This window comes from Hydra vulgaris, chromosome 01 (genome assembly GCF_038396675.1).
Source record: "Hydra vulgaris chromosome 01, alternate assembly HydraT2T_AEP".
NCBI classification, from domain to species: Eukaryota; Metazoa; Cnidaria; class Hydrozoa; order Anthoathecata; family Hydridae; genus Hydra; species Hydra vulgaris.
This window is the reverse complement of record NC_088920.1, coordinates 30,720,001-30,735,534: the sequence shown is the minus strand read 5'-3', so window position 1 is coordinate 30,735,534 and position 15,534 is coordinate 30,720,001. Positions and strand designations below refer to the sequence as shown.

At 28.1% G+C, this 15,534-nt stretch overlaps 1 protein-coding gene across 1 annotated transcript in view; it reads left to right on the top strand.

Annotated features, from left to right (window-relative positions):
* Nucleotides 1-698: 698 nt before the first annotated feature.
* The window catches only part of LOC100208037 (uncharacterized), a 54,786-nt gene continuing 39,950 nt past the window's right edge, over nucleotides 699-15,534 (top strand). Inside the window, exons 1-3 of the mRNA XM_065787899.1 lie at nucleotides 699-763; nucleotides 4,011-4,144; nucleotides 15,067-15,244. Coding sequence (XP_065643971.1) covers nucleotides 748-763; nucleotides 4,011-4,144; nucleotides 15,067-15,244 — 328 coding nt within the window. The 5' untranslated portion in view covers nucleotides 699-747. The remainder of the gene's footprint in view (nucleotides 764-4,010; nucleotides 4,145-15,066; nucleotides 15,245-15,534) is intronic.

Here is a 15,534-nt window from a genome sequence, read left to right as displayed (position 1 = left end):
AACGCAATAAAAAAAATTTTTTATTAGAGAAACGCTTTATAAAACGTTTTTTGAAACTAATAATTTTAATGAACTTTTTCATATTTCTTCAAAAAGAATTTTTCGACAACGTTTTTAGGCATCTAAACTTGCTTGTTCTTTAAAAAAGTTTTTGAATTTTTTTTACCTCAAAAAACTGCTGTAGCATACACTCGTGAAAAAATGAAAAATGCAATTTTTTAAATTTGTGGTTCAAGTATTTGTACAATATTAAAACTAATTTATGAACCTCAAATGTACAAGTATAGTACATTTGAGGTTCATAAACTAGTTTTAATATTGTAACCTGTTACAAATTAAGTCCGTTTATAAAATACCGACAAAATTATATAAAATGTTGAAATTGATGAAAAATATTGTTAAATTTTTTCTGTTTTCTTATTTCCAACTATTTCAATGCTATCATTTGACTTATTTAGCATTTAAGCTAATATTATTTTAAAATTGTGCAAACAATGCAATCAGGCGTAAAGAAAGTTAAAATTTTAACTAATTATGTTGCCTAAAATTTGTATATAAAACTTGCCACCTTCCCAAGAGCGCTCTTTCTACTTTCGCTACTCTTCAAATGTTAATTGACCCATTATGTTTTCTGAATTACAGATTTTTAAGCTCATTCATCGAGACTAGCATAAAATGTTATCTTTTATTCTATCACTTTTTTATTTACACTGACTTCAAAAAAAAAAAATTTATATGTGAAAAAAGATGTTTGGTAAAAAAGGTAAACTTTTCGATTTTTACTATATTTTTATTATTATTACATACTGAAAACAGATGTCGGAAAAAAACAATAAAAATATTATTTTTATTAAAAATAATATTTTTATTAAATTATTAAAAAGACTATTTTCAACATTTAATTTTAAGTTAAGAAACTCGATATTAAACGTTGTATTTTGACAACAAAAATCTCCTGAAAAATTACCTGATTATGGAATCCATTGTAAACGTCTTTATACAAAAAACTTAACCCTTTATTTTTAAGTTTTTTTTTTTTTTCAAATATTTTTGACCAAGAAGTCCTTACGGTCTTATCACAGAGCACCGCGGATGAGGATTAAAGAGTATTTGATTGGAAATTCACGCCTCCTTCCTAAACGATTTCGCAAAACATGCCCAGAGGTGGGGTTTGAACCACGTATCTTTTGTTTCAAAGGCAAGTGCCCAACCACTTCGCCGCGGCTGCTGTTTATTACTTCTCCATAGGCTACTAATTATTACAGCTCCAGGACTGCAATATTATTACTGCTCTACAACAGGAAAAATTTTAGTGATAAAATGAGGTGAGGGTCGGGAGAATCCATAAAAAGTATCGAGTGTCTTCTTAAAAATAAAAAAAAGGTAGAAAACATGACCTGAAAGCTTTTTTATTTTTATTTTGGTGTGCGAATGTGGAGTCACAGGAGTATTAGATGTAGCTGTCGAATCAATTTTTGGGATTTTGATAGCCCTATTATCATACTAATAAAGAAGTGAATGTAAATAAAATAAATCAAAAACAAAAACAAAACTTTGATATTTAATAAAGTCTTTTAAAAACTTAATAACAAATTTTTTTTTGAAATTTTGTACCTAAGCCTCCATTTTTTTCTTGGAGGCATTGGTGCAAAAGAAATTTTTTTTTCCAATCAAAGTGCTGATATTACATATACTAATTTTAGTATAAGTAAGGCCGTGGCGCAGTGGTTAGAGCGCTTGCTTTATAAGCATCCAGGTTCGAAACGAGCTCTGGACAAATTTTCACATCACGGTAGGGAAGGAGGCGTGAACTTCCTGGTTAAATGCACTTCCGAGGTGCTCTGTGACAAGAACGTTAAGACTTCTTGGGGCACCTAAAAAAAAATTAAAATTAAAAAAAGAATATGTAGAATATGTGTAAAAACGTGATATTTCTTAAAACATACATCTTCAAATATTTTTCTTAAATTTTTTTACGCCACATAAAGTTATTCTAATCGTAGGACATAATGTAAAAACAATTATCAGGGGAAAGTAGAAGACATTATTTCTTATGTCCAAATCTGTGACACAGTGGTAGCGCACTTGCCTCCGAAACAAAGGTTCCATGGTTCAAACCCCACCTCTGGGCAAGTTTTGCGACATCGATTCGGAAGGAGACGTAAACTCCCGATTAAATGCTCATCCGCGGTGCTCTGTGATAAGACCGTGAGGCCTTCTTGGAGCACCTTAAGTAAAAGTTAAAAAAAAAAAAAGCTCTTAATATCTACCGTAAGGAGTTGCTCATAAATTACTTACGCTTTTATTTCGACCTCCCCACCCATCAATAGGTTACCCATCAATAGGTTTTGCCTTAATTAGATTTTATATTTATAAGCGTTACAATTGTTTAATATTCATTAATTGGTGTTTTATTTCATACTTTTAGACTCGTATTAAAAATTGAAAATAACTTTTGGCTTGAATATAGCTGATATTTAGTTTATAAATATTCGGTTAAAGATTTAAAGACATATATTTTTATTAATTTTAAGCATAAGTAATATTAGATGATAGATGTTTAATTGGTAGACTTTCATTATATTTGAATTACTCAGCGTAGTTAATGAGAGAACGACTTGCAATTTTTAAAATCTAAAACATATATTTTTAAACTTCAAATTTTTGTGTTTTCCACTTGTTTTTAGCAACTACCGTTATTTTTTAAAAAGTAAAGTTTAAGTTTTTTTTATATAATTAACTATTTTTTTGTAAATATTTTTTTAATCCAAGTATCAAACAAAATAAAAGTATCACTATAATAAATAAAGCACGACAGGCCTTTATAAAACAGTTGAAGCAAATATGTTTAGTATTTACAATCCACAAATGTCCCTTTTATTTAAAAGTAAAAAGTCTCATTGCTTCAAGCATTATTCCAGCAAGGTATTCAAAAAATGGCTCCGAACCTCATAGTTTACCTTTCGGTAAGCAGTAAAAACGTTTAAGTCGAAATTTTTATATTAGTTTTCACTTCAGACAATATACTTCCATATTTTCTTTATAGTCGTTTCAATTGATAATTAAAAAAACGTTTCAGTTTTTATATAACTCTTGCCGCTTTGTTATTAGCTAAAATCTTATACTCGTAGAAAATAAAATTACTGAACATTTGTAAAAAAAATAAAACAATGAATTTCACGATTTTTTTAAAAATGAACTTATCAGAAAACGCAAAAAAAAAAAGGCATTTTTTGAAAACAAAAGAGTCTAAACGCATTATTTTTATTCAGATTGGTTGTAAAACGTCCTGCCTTGAATATAATTCTGATCGCATGCTTTTGTTTATTAAAGACTTTTTATATTTTATATGTACAATTCCCGCCAATAAATAATAATTATGTAGGCGTGCTCTTTTAAGAAAATATTTGGGTATAACTTCAAACTTTAAGGTATTTTTCGGTAAACTTCTGTCTCCCTTTTGAAGTAGTCAATTTTACATAATATTTTTTTCGTTAAATGCATTTTAATCCTTAGCGTACTCTGCATAAATTTCCTAACATAAACGGCGACATTGCAATTTGAAATTCTCAAAGTTTTTGAAGTTTGAAATCACATATAACGAAAATAAGGTATTCTTAAGAAAATAGCAATGAAATTTTTAAACTGGGAAGGAAAAAGAATACTTTTTTTTACAACAACAATAAAAAAAAGGTTTAAACCCACATATAGCCAAAGTATAGCCCCACGTTTATACGTTACGAATTTTTTTTTTGTTATTGGACTTTCATTTTTTACTTTTCATTTTTAAAATAGTATTTAATAAACGCCTTGGTTTTATAAAATTTCCAGTACAAATTATAAGCTGTCACATCTTTTCTTTTATTTACATTAGCCCCCAAGACTTAGTGTGAGTTCATCCCACCTGACCGTGTACCCTAGTTCAACGGGGTTTTTGTTCTAATTTCTACTTACATTGGAAACTCTTATTTTAATAGTTAACATGAACTGGGCCGTCGTGAACTGGGCAGTCGTGTTTTACATATTGATTTGGTATATTGATGGTATTGATGGAGCTTTAAGTACACAAGAATCATTCCAAAAATCAATGGAATCTTTAAATGAACTCAAAGATTTATCGCAAACTGTTATGGATTCTGAAAAAGTAATATTTTTAATATACTATATGTTTAACTTTTATCTCCTTAAGTATCACTCAAATTACACAAAAATGTTGAATCAAAATATGGCATTTGTATTCACTTCAATTTGAATAAGTTTTTATTTATTTATTTTTTAAAATAGTTTAACAGTAGGTTAGGGATCAAACAAAATATTATAGATATAGTTTCAAAATAATTTCTTTAAGTAAAGCTAAACATGAAGATACTATTTAAAAAATCATTAAAAAAAATACCACAAAACTCATTTAGTTTCAGTCTTGACAACACCATTTTTCTTGAACTAAATGATCGTGTTTTTGTTTTAATTTCTGTGTAGATAAATTATTAAGTTTATCAGACATTGACGTAGCATAAGTTCTTGAAATAATCTAAAAAATCAATGACGGAACTAATATATTAAGATGGTTGAGAGTTGACGGTAATTTTTTTTTTAAAACTACAATAATTGTTTTATATTTCAAAAACAAAGAATATTTAGATGTCTCTAGTTTATATAAATGTCCGCCGCACATATTTACAATATCTAAAGAGTGTTAACAATGCTGTTTTACACATGCGCGTTTGACATCGAGTTAAAACAAATTTAAAAATTCGTGGTTTATAATATAAAGTGCTGGCTATTAACCCATGCATTTAAAAAATATAAGCAAGTCCGTCGCACCACAGGGCTACTAGGGGCTTGCTTGTCGTTGTCGTTGAAAATATATATTAATATATTATAATAGTACTACGTAGTTGTAAGGAAACTCCCAGAAGACTAAGAAAAGTCTTTTCATCAAGAATCTTTAAAATACAAAATAAACTAAAAATTTAAAAAGTATATTTATAAAACACACATTAACTTTTTGAGGTCTACTGTTCAGTAATATTTTACTATGTATAGTTGCTAACTCTATTTATTCTTTTATTTATTTATTTTATGTTTTTATTTCTTTTTTATTTTTTTATTTTTTCAGTTTAAATTGTTCTTATTACATTTTATCATATTTATTGTTCTTTTATATTTAATACATATCGATAAAATTGGTTTTTGTTGATTCCTCGTGTGATATATTTGTTGGCGTTTTGAAAAAAGTTATTAGTAAAATGAGTTGGGACAAGTCCGAGCATATATTTGAGCATAAAAAATATTTCTAAATGCTAATTTGATAGATATTTCATTCAAGTTTTTAAGTAAAGGATCGGCATGAGTGAATCTATATTTATTATAAATCAATCTTAATGCGTGTTTTTGGCGTATATATAGAGAACTTAGTTTAGATTTATTTGTACTTCGCAGGGCAATATTATCGTATGTTAGATAACTTTGTATATAAGAAAAGTAGAAAATTTATAGATTCTTCTGGGAAGGTATAGGTTTGGCTTTGTAAGTATGCCGATACTTTTTGATATTTTTTTATTTAATGTTTTTATGGGCTTTCCAAGATATCATTTCGTCAATAATTATCTAAAGAAATTTAATAGTTTCATTTCTTTCGATGTTTATGTTATCAATTTTTAGTAATGGTAGTATGCTTGGTATTTTGTTTTTTTGATGGTTGGAATGAAACAAGATGTATTTTGTTTATTCTGTATTTAAAGATAATTTATTTCGTTTTAACCAAATGTTTAGACTCTCAAGGTGGTTGTTCACAGATTCAAAGAGATTTTCAATTGATGCTGATGAATAAAACAAATTTGTGTCATCAGGAAACATTATTGCATTTTAATAAAAGTTAATAAAGGAGGACCAAGAATGGAACTCCAAATTTTATTTTTAGTAAATTTAAATATTTATTATTGTTCGAAACAACACATTGCTGCCTGTTGCACAGATAACTTTTAAACCAATCTAGGCTAGTATTTTTAATTCCGTATTTTTTCTTTTTTTTTTAGCAAGATATCATGATTAAAAGTTCCTAATACAAATTGTTTTTTATTAAAAGAATCACTTATGCTATTAACTAAATCTAAAATTGCATATTCTGTTGAGTGCTGTGTTTGAAAGCCGAATTGTTTTTTATTCAAGAATTTGTCTTGAATTAGGTATTCATATAATCTATTGTAGATTATTCATTCAAGTATTTTAGAAAAGGTTGGAAGTATTGAGATTGGTCTGTAATTGTTTATTAGAAATGTTTCACCGGTTTTCAAAGTAGGTACAATTTTAGCTACTTTTAATTTATTTGGTACAGTTCCAGTTTTAATTGACGATTTAAATATTTCGAAAACAGTTTGCGTATTTCTGGAAAGGCTGTTGATGAAATGTTGAAGCATTTCGTCAAAAAAAAGTTGAGTATTGGCATGTTCATCATATTGTAAACAATCTATTCTTATGTCTCCAACACAGAATTTTTTTTTTTTTTTCCTTATTGTTGTTTTTTATAAAAATTTGTTTTAAATAATTAAAATTTTTAAATAAATCACCTTCAGGTGGCCAGTAACATGTGGAGACAAGTATGTTTTTTGATTTGTTGCTAGTTATTTCAATTGTAAAAACGGCATCTAAGATCTAAAGGTCATCTCTTATTTTGTAAATTTTGATCATTCCTAATATAAGTTATAATTCCACCTCCCCTTTTGTTAGTTTTTCTTTCAGAAGATAATAATTTGTAATAAGGAATTTCTAAACTTGTATTTATTCTGCATGATTCGTCAGAACGCCACGTTTCTGTTGAGCATACCATACTGAATAAATAATCGCATTCGATAAGAAAATGTTTTAGCTTATCCATGCTACTATTTATACTTCTTATGTTAATGTGTATTACAGTAAAACTACATTTTAAGCTTATTAGTTCACTTTTAAAAGTTTTTATTTCAAAGAAGGACGAACTAAAATTGTTTTAGTTATAATATGCAAATCAACGTCAAAATATCATTAAGTAAAACATTTACAGAATAGAAAACATTAAAGTGTAAATTTTCAAAATCTATTGTTAAGTTAGTAATTGTTTAAAATCGTTAAAGTAGCGCTTCGCTTCATAAAACATTGCGCGTTTACTTTCTAAAATCTCTACAATAAATTTAATTACTGCGAATTTACCTTCATTGCGTAACCGTTTAACTTCTTCCCAGAGCTTCTTTCAAACATCGTTTCCTTTGCATAATCTTCGTTAATATAAATACCGGTTCCTTTAAGATTATTTACTGAGCATAATATTTCATTTTTATCTTGATAATTCAAAAGCTTTAAAACGATTGATCTTGGTGTTTTATTATCTTTAACTGCACCGACTCGTTGCGCTCGTTCCACATCTATTTCACTTAATATATTTAGTTTTGTATTAAAAATGTCTATTATAGCTCCAGTTACTCCAGTTTTCTTCAGGGGTTTCTTTTATGCCATCGATATGTAAATTGTTTCGTCTCTAATTCAATAGATTTTTTTTGTGATTCTCAAAGTCAATAGGGTTTTTTTTTTCAACATCAAAATTTCATTATCATATTTTGTTTTAATAAGAATAAATTCATCCCTTGCTTTTTCTTCTTGGAAATTTAAGCTGACTTTTATTTCGATAATTTCATTTTCAATTCTTCGGTTATTTAACTTGTTATTGTTTATTTCAGCGTCCATTTTGTCTGCTCTTCCTGTTATTATTTTGAAGTTCGAACTTATTATTGAAGTAAAGTTTTTTTCATGATTTTTAAGTAATCTCTCCGTTTTTGCTAGTATGCTTTTTTTTGTTCTTACAATTTGCTTTTAATAATTTTTTCTATACTTTCAATACTTATTTCCATTTTTATTGTAAATAAAGTCATTCTTAAAAAAAAATACGTTTTACTCGTCTTGTGCCGCAAACGCAAGACCGCAAAAACACAAGATAATTAAATCGATCGTTATACAAGTTATGATCAAATATGCTCTACAGCTAGACTTGTCAGCCGTCAGTAAATAGTACACATAGCTGGCTCGCTAATACAAGTGGCTAGATAGCCACTTTTCACAACACTTTTGTATGTTGAAAATTCGCGTAAAATTTGCCTTAGTTCTAAGATACGCAAAGTTGTATTTCCAAACATTGCGAAATTCTTAGATTTTTAATTACGCACTAACTCTAAAAAATCGTATTTACCAGAGTGCGATTTTTCAAAACATTTGTGTAACTTTTTCGTAGCTGAGCTAAAGTTAAGAAAAACGTATGCAAAATCTTTTTTTATATAACTATTTGGTATTTACAAACTTTTCGCAGCATTTAAGATTACGATAACTCACAAACAAACTTACGCACGTAGTTTTAATCATTTGTTATATAGGAAGCACTAAGTACTACTAGCTCTTTTTTGATTTGATACGTATGTAAAGAAATAAAGAGAGAGCGATTTTTTAGGGGATTTTTGGTAGGGGGAGGGGGGAGGGTCTACAAAAGGGAAAAAAATTCCTAAATTTCGAGGATATTTTTGTACTTTCAGATTCTGTTGGAAAGGAGGGATGCATATTCCCAAACCCCCCCCCCCCAAGATCCGTCATTAATTGGAGCTAATCCATAATCGGGGAATGCGGAATAGTATCGAAAATTAACTTAGGGGTCGTCCATAAAGTACGTACGCTCATTGGGCGGGGGGGGGGGTGGTCTTCAAAAAGCGTACGAAAGCGTATGGGAGGAGGGGGGGAAGGGTTCAATTTAAAAGTACGTACTTCGATTTTCTAATTTATCACAATTAAACAGCTAATCAATAGAAAAGTTACATTCTGACTAAAGATTCTAGTTTGTCTACATAAAAAGATGTATGGTACATGGAGTAGAGGGTATAGTTTTCTTCTATGCACACACATGTATGGGCGCCCTCAGAATTTTTTGATGTTCCAGATAGGACACTTTCACACATCGTGCAAACTCCTAACTTAAGTTTGTTTATACCTATGCCAAATGAGGAGGCCTTGCAAAATATCGGGATGGCGGAGGCCTGTGAACAAAAAGCCCTAAAACGCTTACCCTCCCCTGCCCATATGTGAGGGCACTAATGTAGTAAAATTTTCAACTTTACTATATTAAACTAAGTTTAAATTTATTCACAGATTTTAATTTTTGTAGAAAAATATTGTAAATTACAAAAAAGTTATGATCATGCAAATTTTCTGACCCCCAAAATGAGAGGGGTGTAAATTTTGCTTGGTTATAACTTTTTTGTAATTTACAATATTTTTCTACAAAATTAAAATCTGTCGATAAATTTAAATTTAGTTTTAGATGGTAAAGTTAAATATTTTACTACATTAGTGCCCTCACATATGGGCAGGGGAGGGTAAGCGTTTTAGGGCTTTTTGTTCACAGGCCTCCGCCATCCTAATTATTTGAAAGGCCACCTCATTTGGCATATTAACAAACTTAAGTTTGCACGATGTGTGAAAGTGTTCTATCTGGAACATTAAAAAATCCTGAGGGGGCCCATGCACACATGCAACCCCTTATATACTGGCCCTGAGTAAGACCTATTTTTTGAGTCGACAAAAAACAGGTTTTAGAAGGTCCGTGGTTAATGGGACGGAGGTTCCCCCCCCAAAAAAACGTGTCATTGGCGTCTCAAAATCTTCCAAATTTGAGACGCCAATGACACGTTTAGTTTAGCTAGGTTTTGCTAAAATAAAAAGCTTCTTAAATCAGCAAAATGGCACAAAATTTGCTGTTGCCCCCTCCCACTGGGTTTTACCCTTTGTTTTCAATATTACTGATCTCACGCAAGACTCGTTTTTTACTTACTAAAGAGAGGTGGCTAAAAAAAAACGTCCACCTTAAGTATAGTTTATTTACATTTGATTCGTTATTAAAAAAAAAAAAAAGGTTTTCATGGGTTTCACCAGGAATCGAAAACATTAAAGTTTACTTTAATGTTTTCGTCGTATAAAGTATCTAAGGTACCCTCCACCTTTTTTTTTTTAAATAAACATTTTATTGAGAAAAAAAAGTTCTGGGGGGGGGGGTTGTATTTGAGAAACGTACGTACTTTTTAAGGGGGGGGGGGGACATAAAAGTACGCATGGCAACAGGGGGGAGGGGGAGGGTGGAGGGTCAAATTTCAAAATTTTTGGCGTACGTACTTTATGGACGACCCCTTATCGAAAAAATAATTAATATTGAAGAATAACTGACCAAAACCCATTCAAATAATTAAGATCGAAAATGTGATTTTCAAATTAATATCGAAGAGTTTTTATATCGAAATTCACAAATGCGGAACAATATCGAAATCAATAAAAACGGAATAAGATCGAAAACTCATTTTAATGATTAACATCGAAAATATGATTTTCTGATCACACTTTTTTTATAAAAAACTAGTACTAGGAGAAAATCTTAAGAAACTTTTAATATTAATTCACTTTTCAATAAGAAACTTATTTAAGTATTCGATGAATATTTCCTAACTTTTTACCTAAATATCGCATTAACTTTACACGAAGTAAGCATTGTCTACAATGGAGAACAGCAGTTTAAATGAGCAGTTTAATTTGCACGCACAATAAACGGTTTAATTTGCACGTGCATCAAATTCAATTCGATTTAAAACTTGAAATTTAAGAAACTTTTAAGAAACTCAATATGCCCAAATGTCGTTAGAGAACTTATCAATATAATATATAAGTTTGTACACCAAAAGGACTGTTTAAAAAATAGTCACATTTTCAATGGTTTCATTTCTCAATCAATTACTATCAATTTTTATAACTGAAGCAGTTTTTATTATGTACGGAATATTCCTAATATTTAATGAATGTTTTTAACAATTTTTTATTGTATACCATTTTTGAAAAGTTTAGACTTAAGTTTTTTTTAGTTCAAAGTTCAGAGTATTCTGTATATTTCTATAAATACATTTCATCAAATATTAAACAGTTATCTTGCAACATTTTGGGCCAATATTGAGTAATAATTTTGCATATTCTATTGTGTCAATATTACCAGAATGTGTTTTCAATAAAAGAAGCAATGGAAAATCTTTTTCCAAATAATTTTTATGGTGATATAATGTATGCTTTGAATAATTGCATAGAAGTATAATATTAAAATAATGCATATCTATCAGTATTTTCTAATTTCTTCTTTATTTTTTTTTAAGTTCTTCAAAAACCAAACCAAACAGATTCTACATGATTTTGTAAGTAAGTAGGGAAGTGTTCCAACATAAATATGAAGGGCATTTTTTTAACTATTACAAAATGTCATGTAAAGATAATAGACAACTTGTAAAATATTTTCATTTAAGCTCTCAGCAACTTGTATAATAAACTGAATAACTTCTGGTATTTAAATTTTGTTAAATAACATCTTGTAAAATACAATATGATAATTAATTTTTAACATTTGGTAGCTACATATCATACTAGAAATGCATTTAAAATTGTGTGCTCAATATTTTTTAAGTATTTACAATGTTAAACATTCTGGAACAGAATGACTAAATGACTACATGTAATAGTAATTTTTCCATGGTATTTGGAGGTAGAGTGGGTATTGTTTATAATCTTTTATTAAAAAGGATCTTTTTGCATACTCTTCTTGTTTTATTAATCGGGATTTTTAATTAGCTTTTTTAATTGTTTTATTAAAAAAGCTAATTAAAATCATTTATCCTGCTCTCATTGTTTTAAAGTATTTTTCTCTTGAAATTTTTCTGCACATATATCAGATGACTTAGTTGGCATATAGTTTTTCATATTTACAAATAACTTTATCCTTTAAACTTTTTATGGTTCGTAAGTTTTTATTGATTTGACTAAAAATTTTGTAACTTTTTATGGTTTGTTGACATTAAATGTAAATAAAATCAAACATCTTGTTTTAAATCGTTTTTAATTAGCCAACAACGCAACATTCAATATTTTTTGTTCTGCTAATAGAGCTTTTAGTTTATATTGTATAAATTATACAATTATACAGTATTATTACTACACTTTAATTCAAATACGCAAAATACTGGCCTTCTATTTACTCTGCTTTTGGAATTTTCGAACCTATTCCTTGTTTCACATTTTCCATATTATTCCAGAAAGTGCTTTTTTAATTTTATTCCTTTTTTTACAATTTCGATCTAATTCCGTTTTTTGAATTTTCGATAGTATTCCTTTTTTCACAATTTCCTTTTCGATATTATTCTCTTTTGAGCTATTTCGAGATTATTCTGCTTTTCGGATTTTCAATGCTATTTTTTTTTAACAATTTCGATGTATTCTCTTTTTCGATATTATTCCGAAAAGTCTCTTTTCGATAATACTCCTTTTTTTACAATTTCGATGTTATTCTCTGTTTCGATGTTATTCCGGAAAGTCCCTTACCGAAATTAATCAGTTTGGCTGTTTTCGATACTGTTACTACTACTAGAGTGTTCCCATAGGTCACGTGACTCAAAAAACGTCGGCTTGTTGAGACGATAAAAATGTAAACAAAGCTGATAAAATAAAAAACACAGTTTAGATTTTTAAATAGATTTTTAGGGTAGCGTTTTATTGCACATAAAACTTTCAAAAATATTAATTATAATATATAATAGATGTTATAAATTATATGTAGTAACTAATTAAAAAAAATAAAACAACCTAAAAGTTGAATTTTTTTAACTTCCTGAAATTGTAAAATGACAAAGAGTCTTGTTCTCTTTGACTTGATAGCAGTTGATTTTTTATCTACTAAAGATGGATAATCTCTTACAACATTAGATGAAGTTGTTCATTCAGTATGTACTTTGGTTTACTTATGTCCATCTTTATTAGCATTTAATTAGCAAATAATTTGAGCAACTATTTAAAAATAGTTTGCCATTAAACTATAAAGATGTTTACAAGATTAATTATACAAAATATTATTTTACCTAAATCTTTTTATTTAAATGTGTATTAAATAACTCTCTCTCTCTCTCTCTCTCTCTCTCTCTCTCTCTCTCTCTCTCTCTCTCTCTCTCTCTCTCTCTCTCTCTCTCTCTCTTTCAAAGCCTTTACTATAGGCTTTAGGGATATATACATTTAAAATACCAAAATAAAGAAACCATTTACTTTTAGTAAAGGTAAATGGTTTTTTGTTCCAAAATCATTTACAGTTAGGGATTTTTAATTTTACAATGTATATTAGTACATCTTACAATCATATCATCATCATTTGAACTGATGTGACAGTAACAAACTAAGTCCCGAAATGATACAACATTACTTTCAATGTGTTTAGGTTCACTAGTTTTGAAAGTAATTTTTTAAGGATAAGGACATTTAAAAAAATTCCTTTGATATGTTAAGATTTCTTCAAAAAAAATTCTAAGAATTAAAAAGTCCTTTACTATCCATAGAAAAAAATTGCAGCATTAATCTTTATTAACAAGAAGGTAGTAATATCTTTGTAATATCTTTGGTCATTTTAAGTCACAATTGACTGTTTTTTTCTAATTAACGATAGCAAGTTTTTTGATTTTTAATCATATCTTGTAATAGTTTTTCTATAACTGTTTAAAAATTTAATTTCTAAGCATAATTTTTCCAAAAAGAACACTCAACAACACCACCTGGTACTTTAAGATTATAAGATTCAGTAAAGTATTCATGAGGATTCAAGCATTGTTTCTAGATTAGCTGCCTTTAATTTTGATTTATTTAGTTAACTAAAAAAATGTTTTTTTGTTAACTTTGCTGGTGAGTTTGATGTTAACCATTAAAAATTATAATCAGTTACTGTTTTAGATTCTCACTTTTTAACAGTTTTATCAATCCAAAATAAAACTGTAGTGATACGTGTACATGTTTTAGTGACGCCTGCCGTGTAATAACAGTGTGGATATTAAATTCTGCAAAAATCCATGGATTTATTAGAGTATCATTTAGATGCTGAGAATGAAACACCTATAAATTTTACCAAATATATAATTTCTTATTTAAACACTGCCATGCTTTATAGGTTTTAATATCATCAGCTGTATAAGAACTTAGTGCAAATAATAGATCATTTAATAAATCAGTGTAAGTTACAGCTGGAAAGGTTTCTTAGTTGCTATCTGGAATTGAGCAAGTGTCTTTGTGTCATTGAATAAGATTTTTGATCACATCTGTTTTTAGAAGGTACATGTTTTGTAGTACGGAAGGTAATGTCTATTATAAAGGATATTACTACCAAGTACAAACTCAACTTCTTGTTACTAAATATTAATGCTGCAATTTTTTTGAATGGACAGTAAAGGACTTTTTATTTCTTAGAATTTTTTTGTGGAGAAATCTTAATATGTAATAGGAATTAAAATAAAGGTAATAAAAAAATAAAAAAAATCTTGAAGAAAAAAAAAATCTAAGCTAAAAAACTATCTGTATGTATATCTGCCACATGTATATACGTCTGTGAAATTTTGTAAATGCATACAAAAATATGTCTGAAAATTAAATTGAACAAATTTTAAAAAGTATCAGTGTGTATTTTGTGACAAAAATAAAAAGTTAAAAAGTTACTACTACCATGGAGTATTTTGTGATGAAATTTTGCAGGTGCATAGAAAATGACTAAAAAACTAATTAATTAGGTTTGAAAAAGTAAATTTAACAATATTAAACATTAAAAAACAATTTAAAAAAATCCATGTTTATATAAGAAATTTGCTTATTTAATGATAGATTGTCCCATTTAATATGGTGTGCTTCTTTAATTTTCAATTTGTTTTCGTTAGGAGCAGTATCAAAAATTTCAAAACAATTATAGTTAGATTTTCACAATTAATGGGTGAAATGAGGCATTCCTTTGATAATAATGTTTTATTTGTTATTTAGGTTTTTATTGATAATAAAAAGCCAGAACTTTTTTCACTTTTCATAAATATAACTAAATGGTAGCTAAACTGTTGTGGTTTTTGAAAAATATTTATATTGGCGTTGTTTTTTTCTTAAAAGAAGAAAAAATAATGAAAAACACAACTCCTAAATAGACATCAAAAAATATATATTTTAACATTTTTTTAGAATGGTTTGTCAACGATAGGTCCAAAAAAAGATCAAAAAGATTTGTTAGACACACTATCTAAAATTACATCTGGTGCAGAGGGTGTAGGTTCTAAAATTAAAGCTTTGTATGAAAATATTTACAAATTAAACAAAAAACAAAGTAATGAAGAAGCAGAATTAATAAAACAAGATATAGGTATATAATAGAGTTATTTGATATAAAACATTCTTAATTTCAGGCTAATTGTGCAATTAGCCTGACTGTTTATAGAACTTTTTATGTAACAATATGTATTGTTATATAAAAAGTTTGATAATAATAGTGATTGTATATTTATCAATAAAAAAATAAAAAATAATCAATAAATATCAATAAGTGAATATCAATGAATATTAATATTATTGTTATTATTATTAGTCAGATTGTATACATATCATCAGTTAGTGTATGCACTTAAGTGCTAGGAAGCTCCCTATTTTAGTATG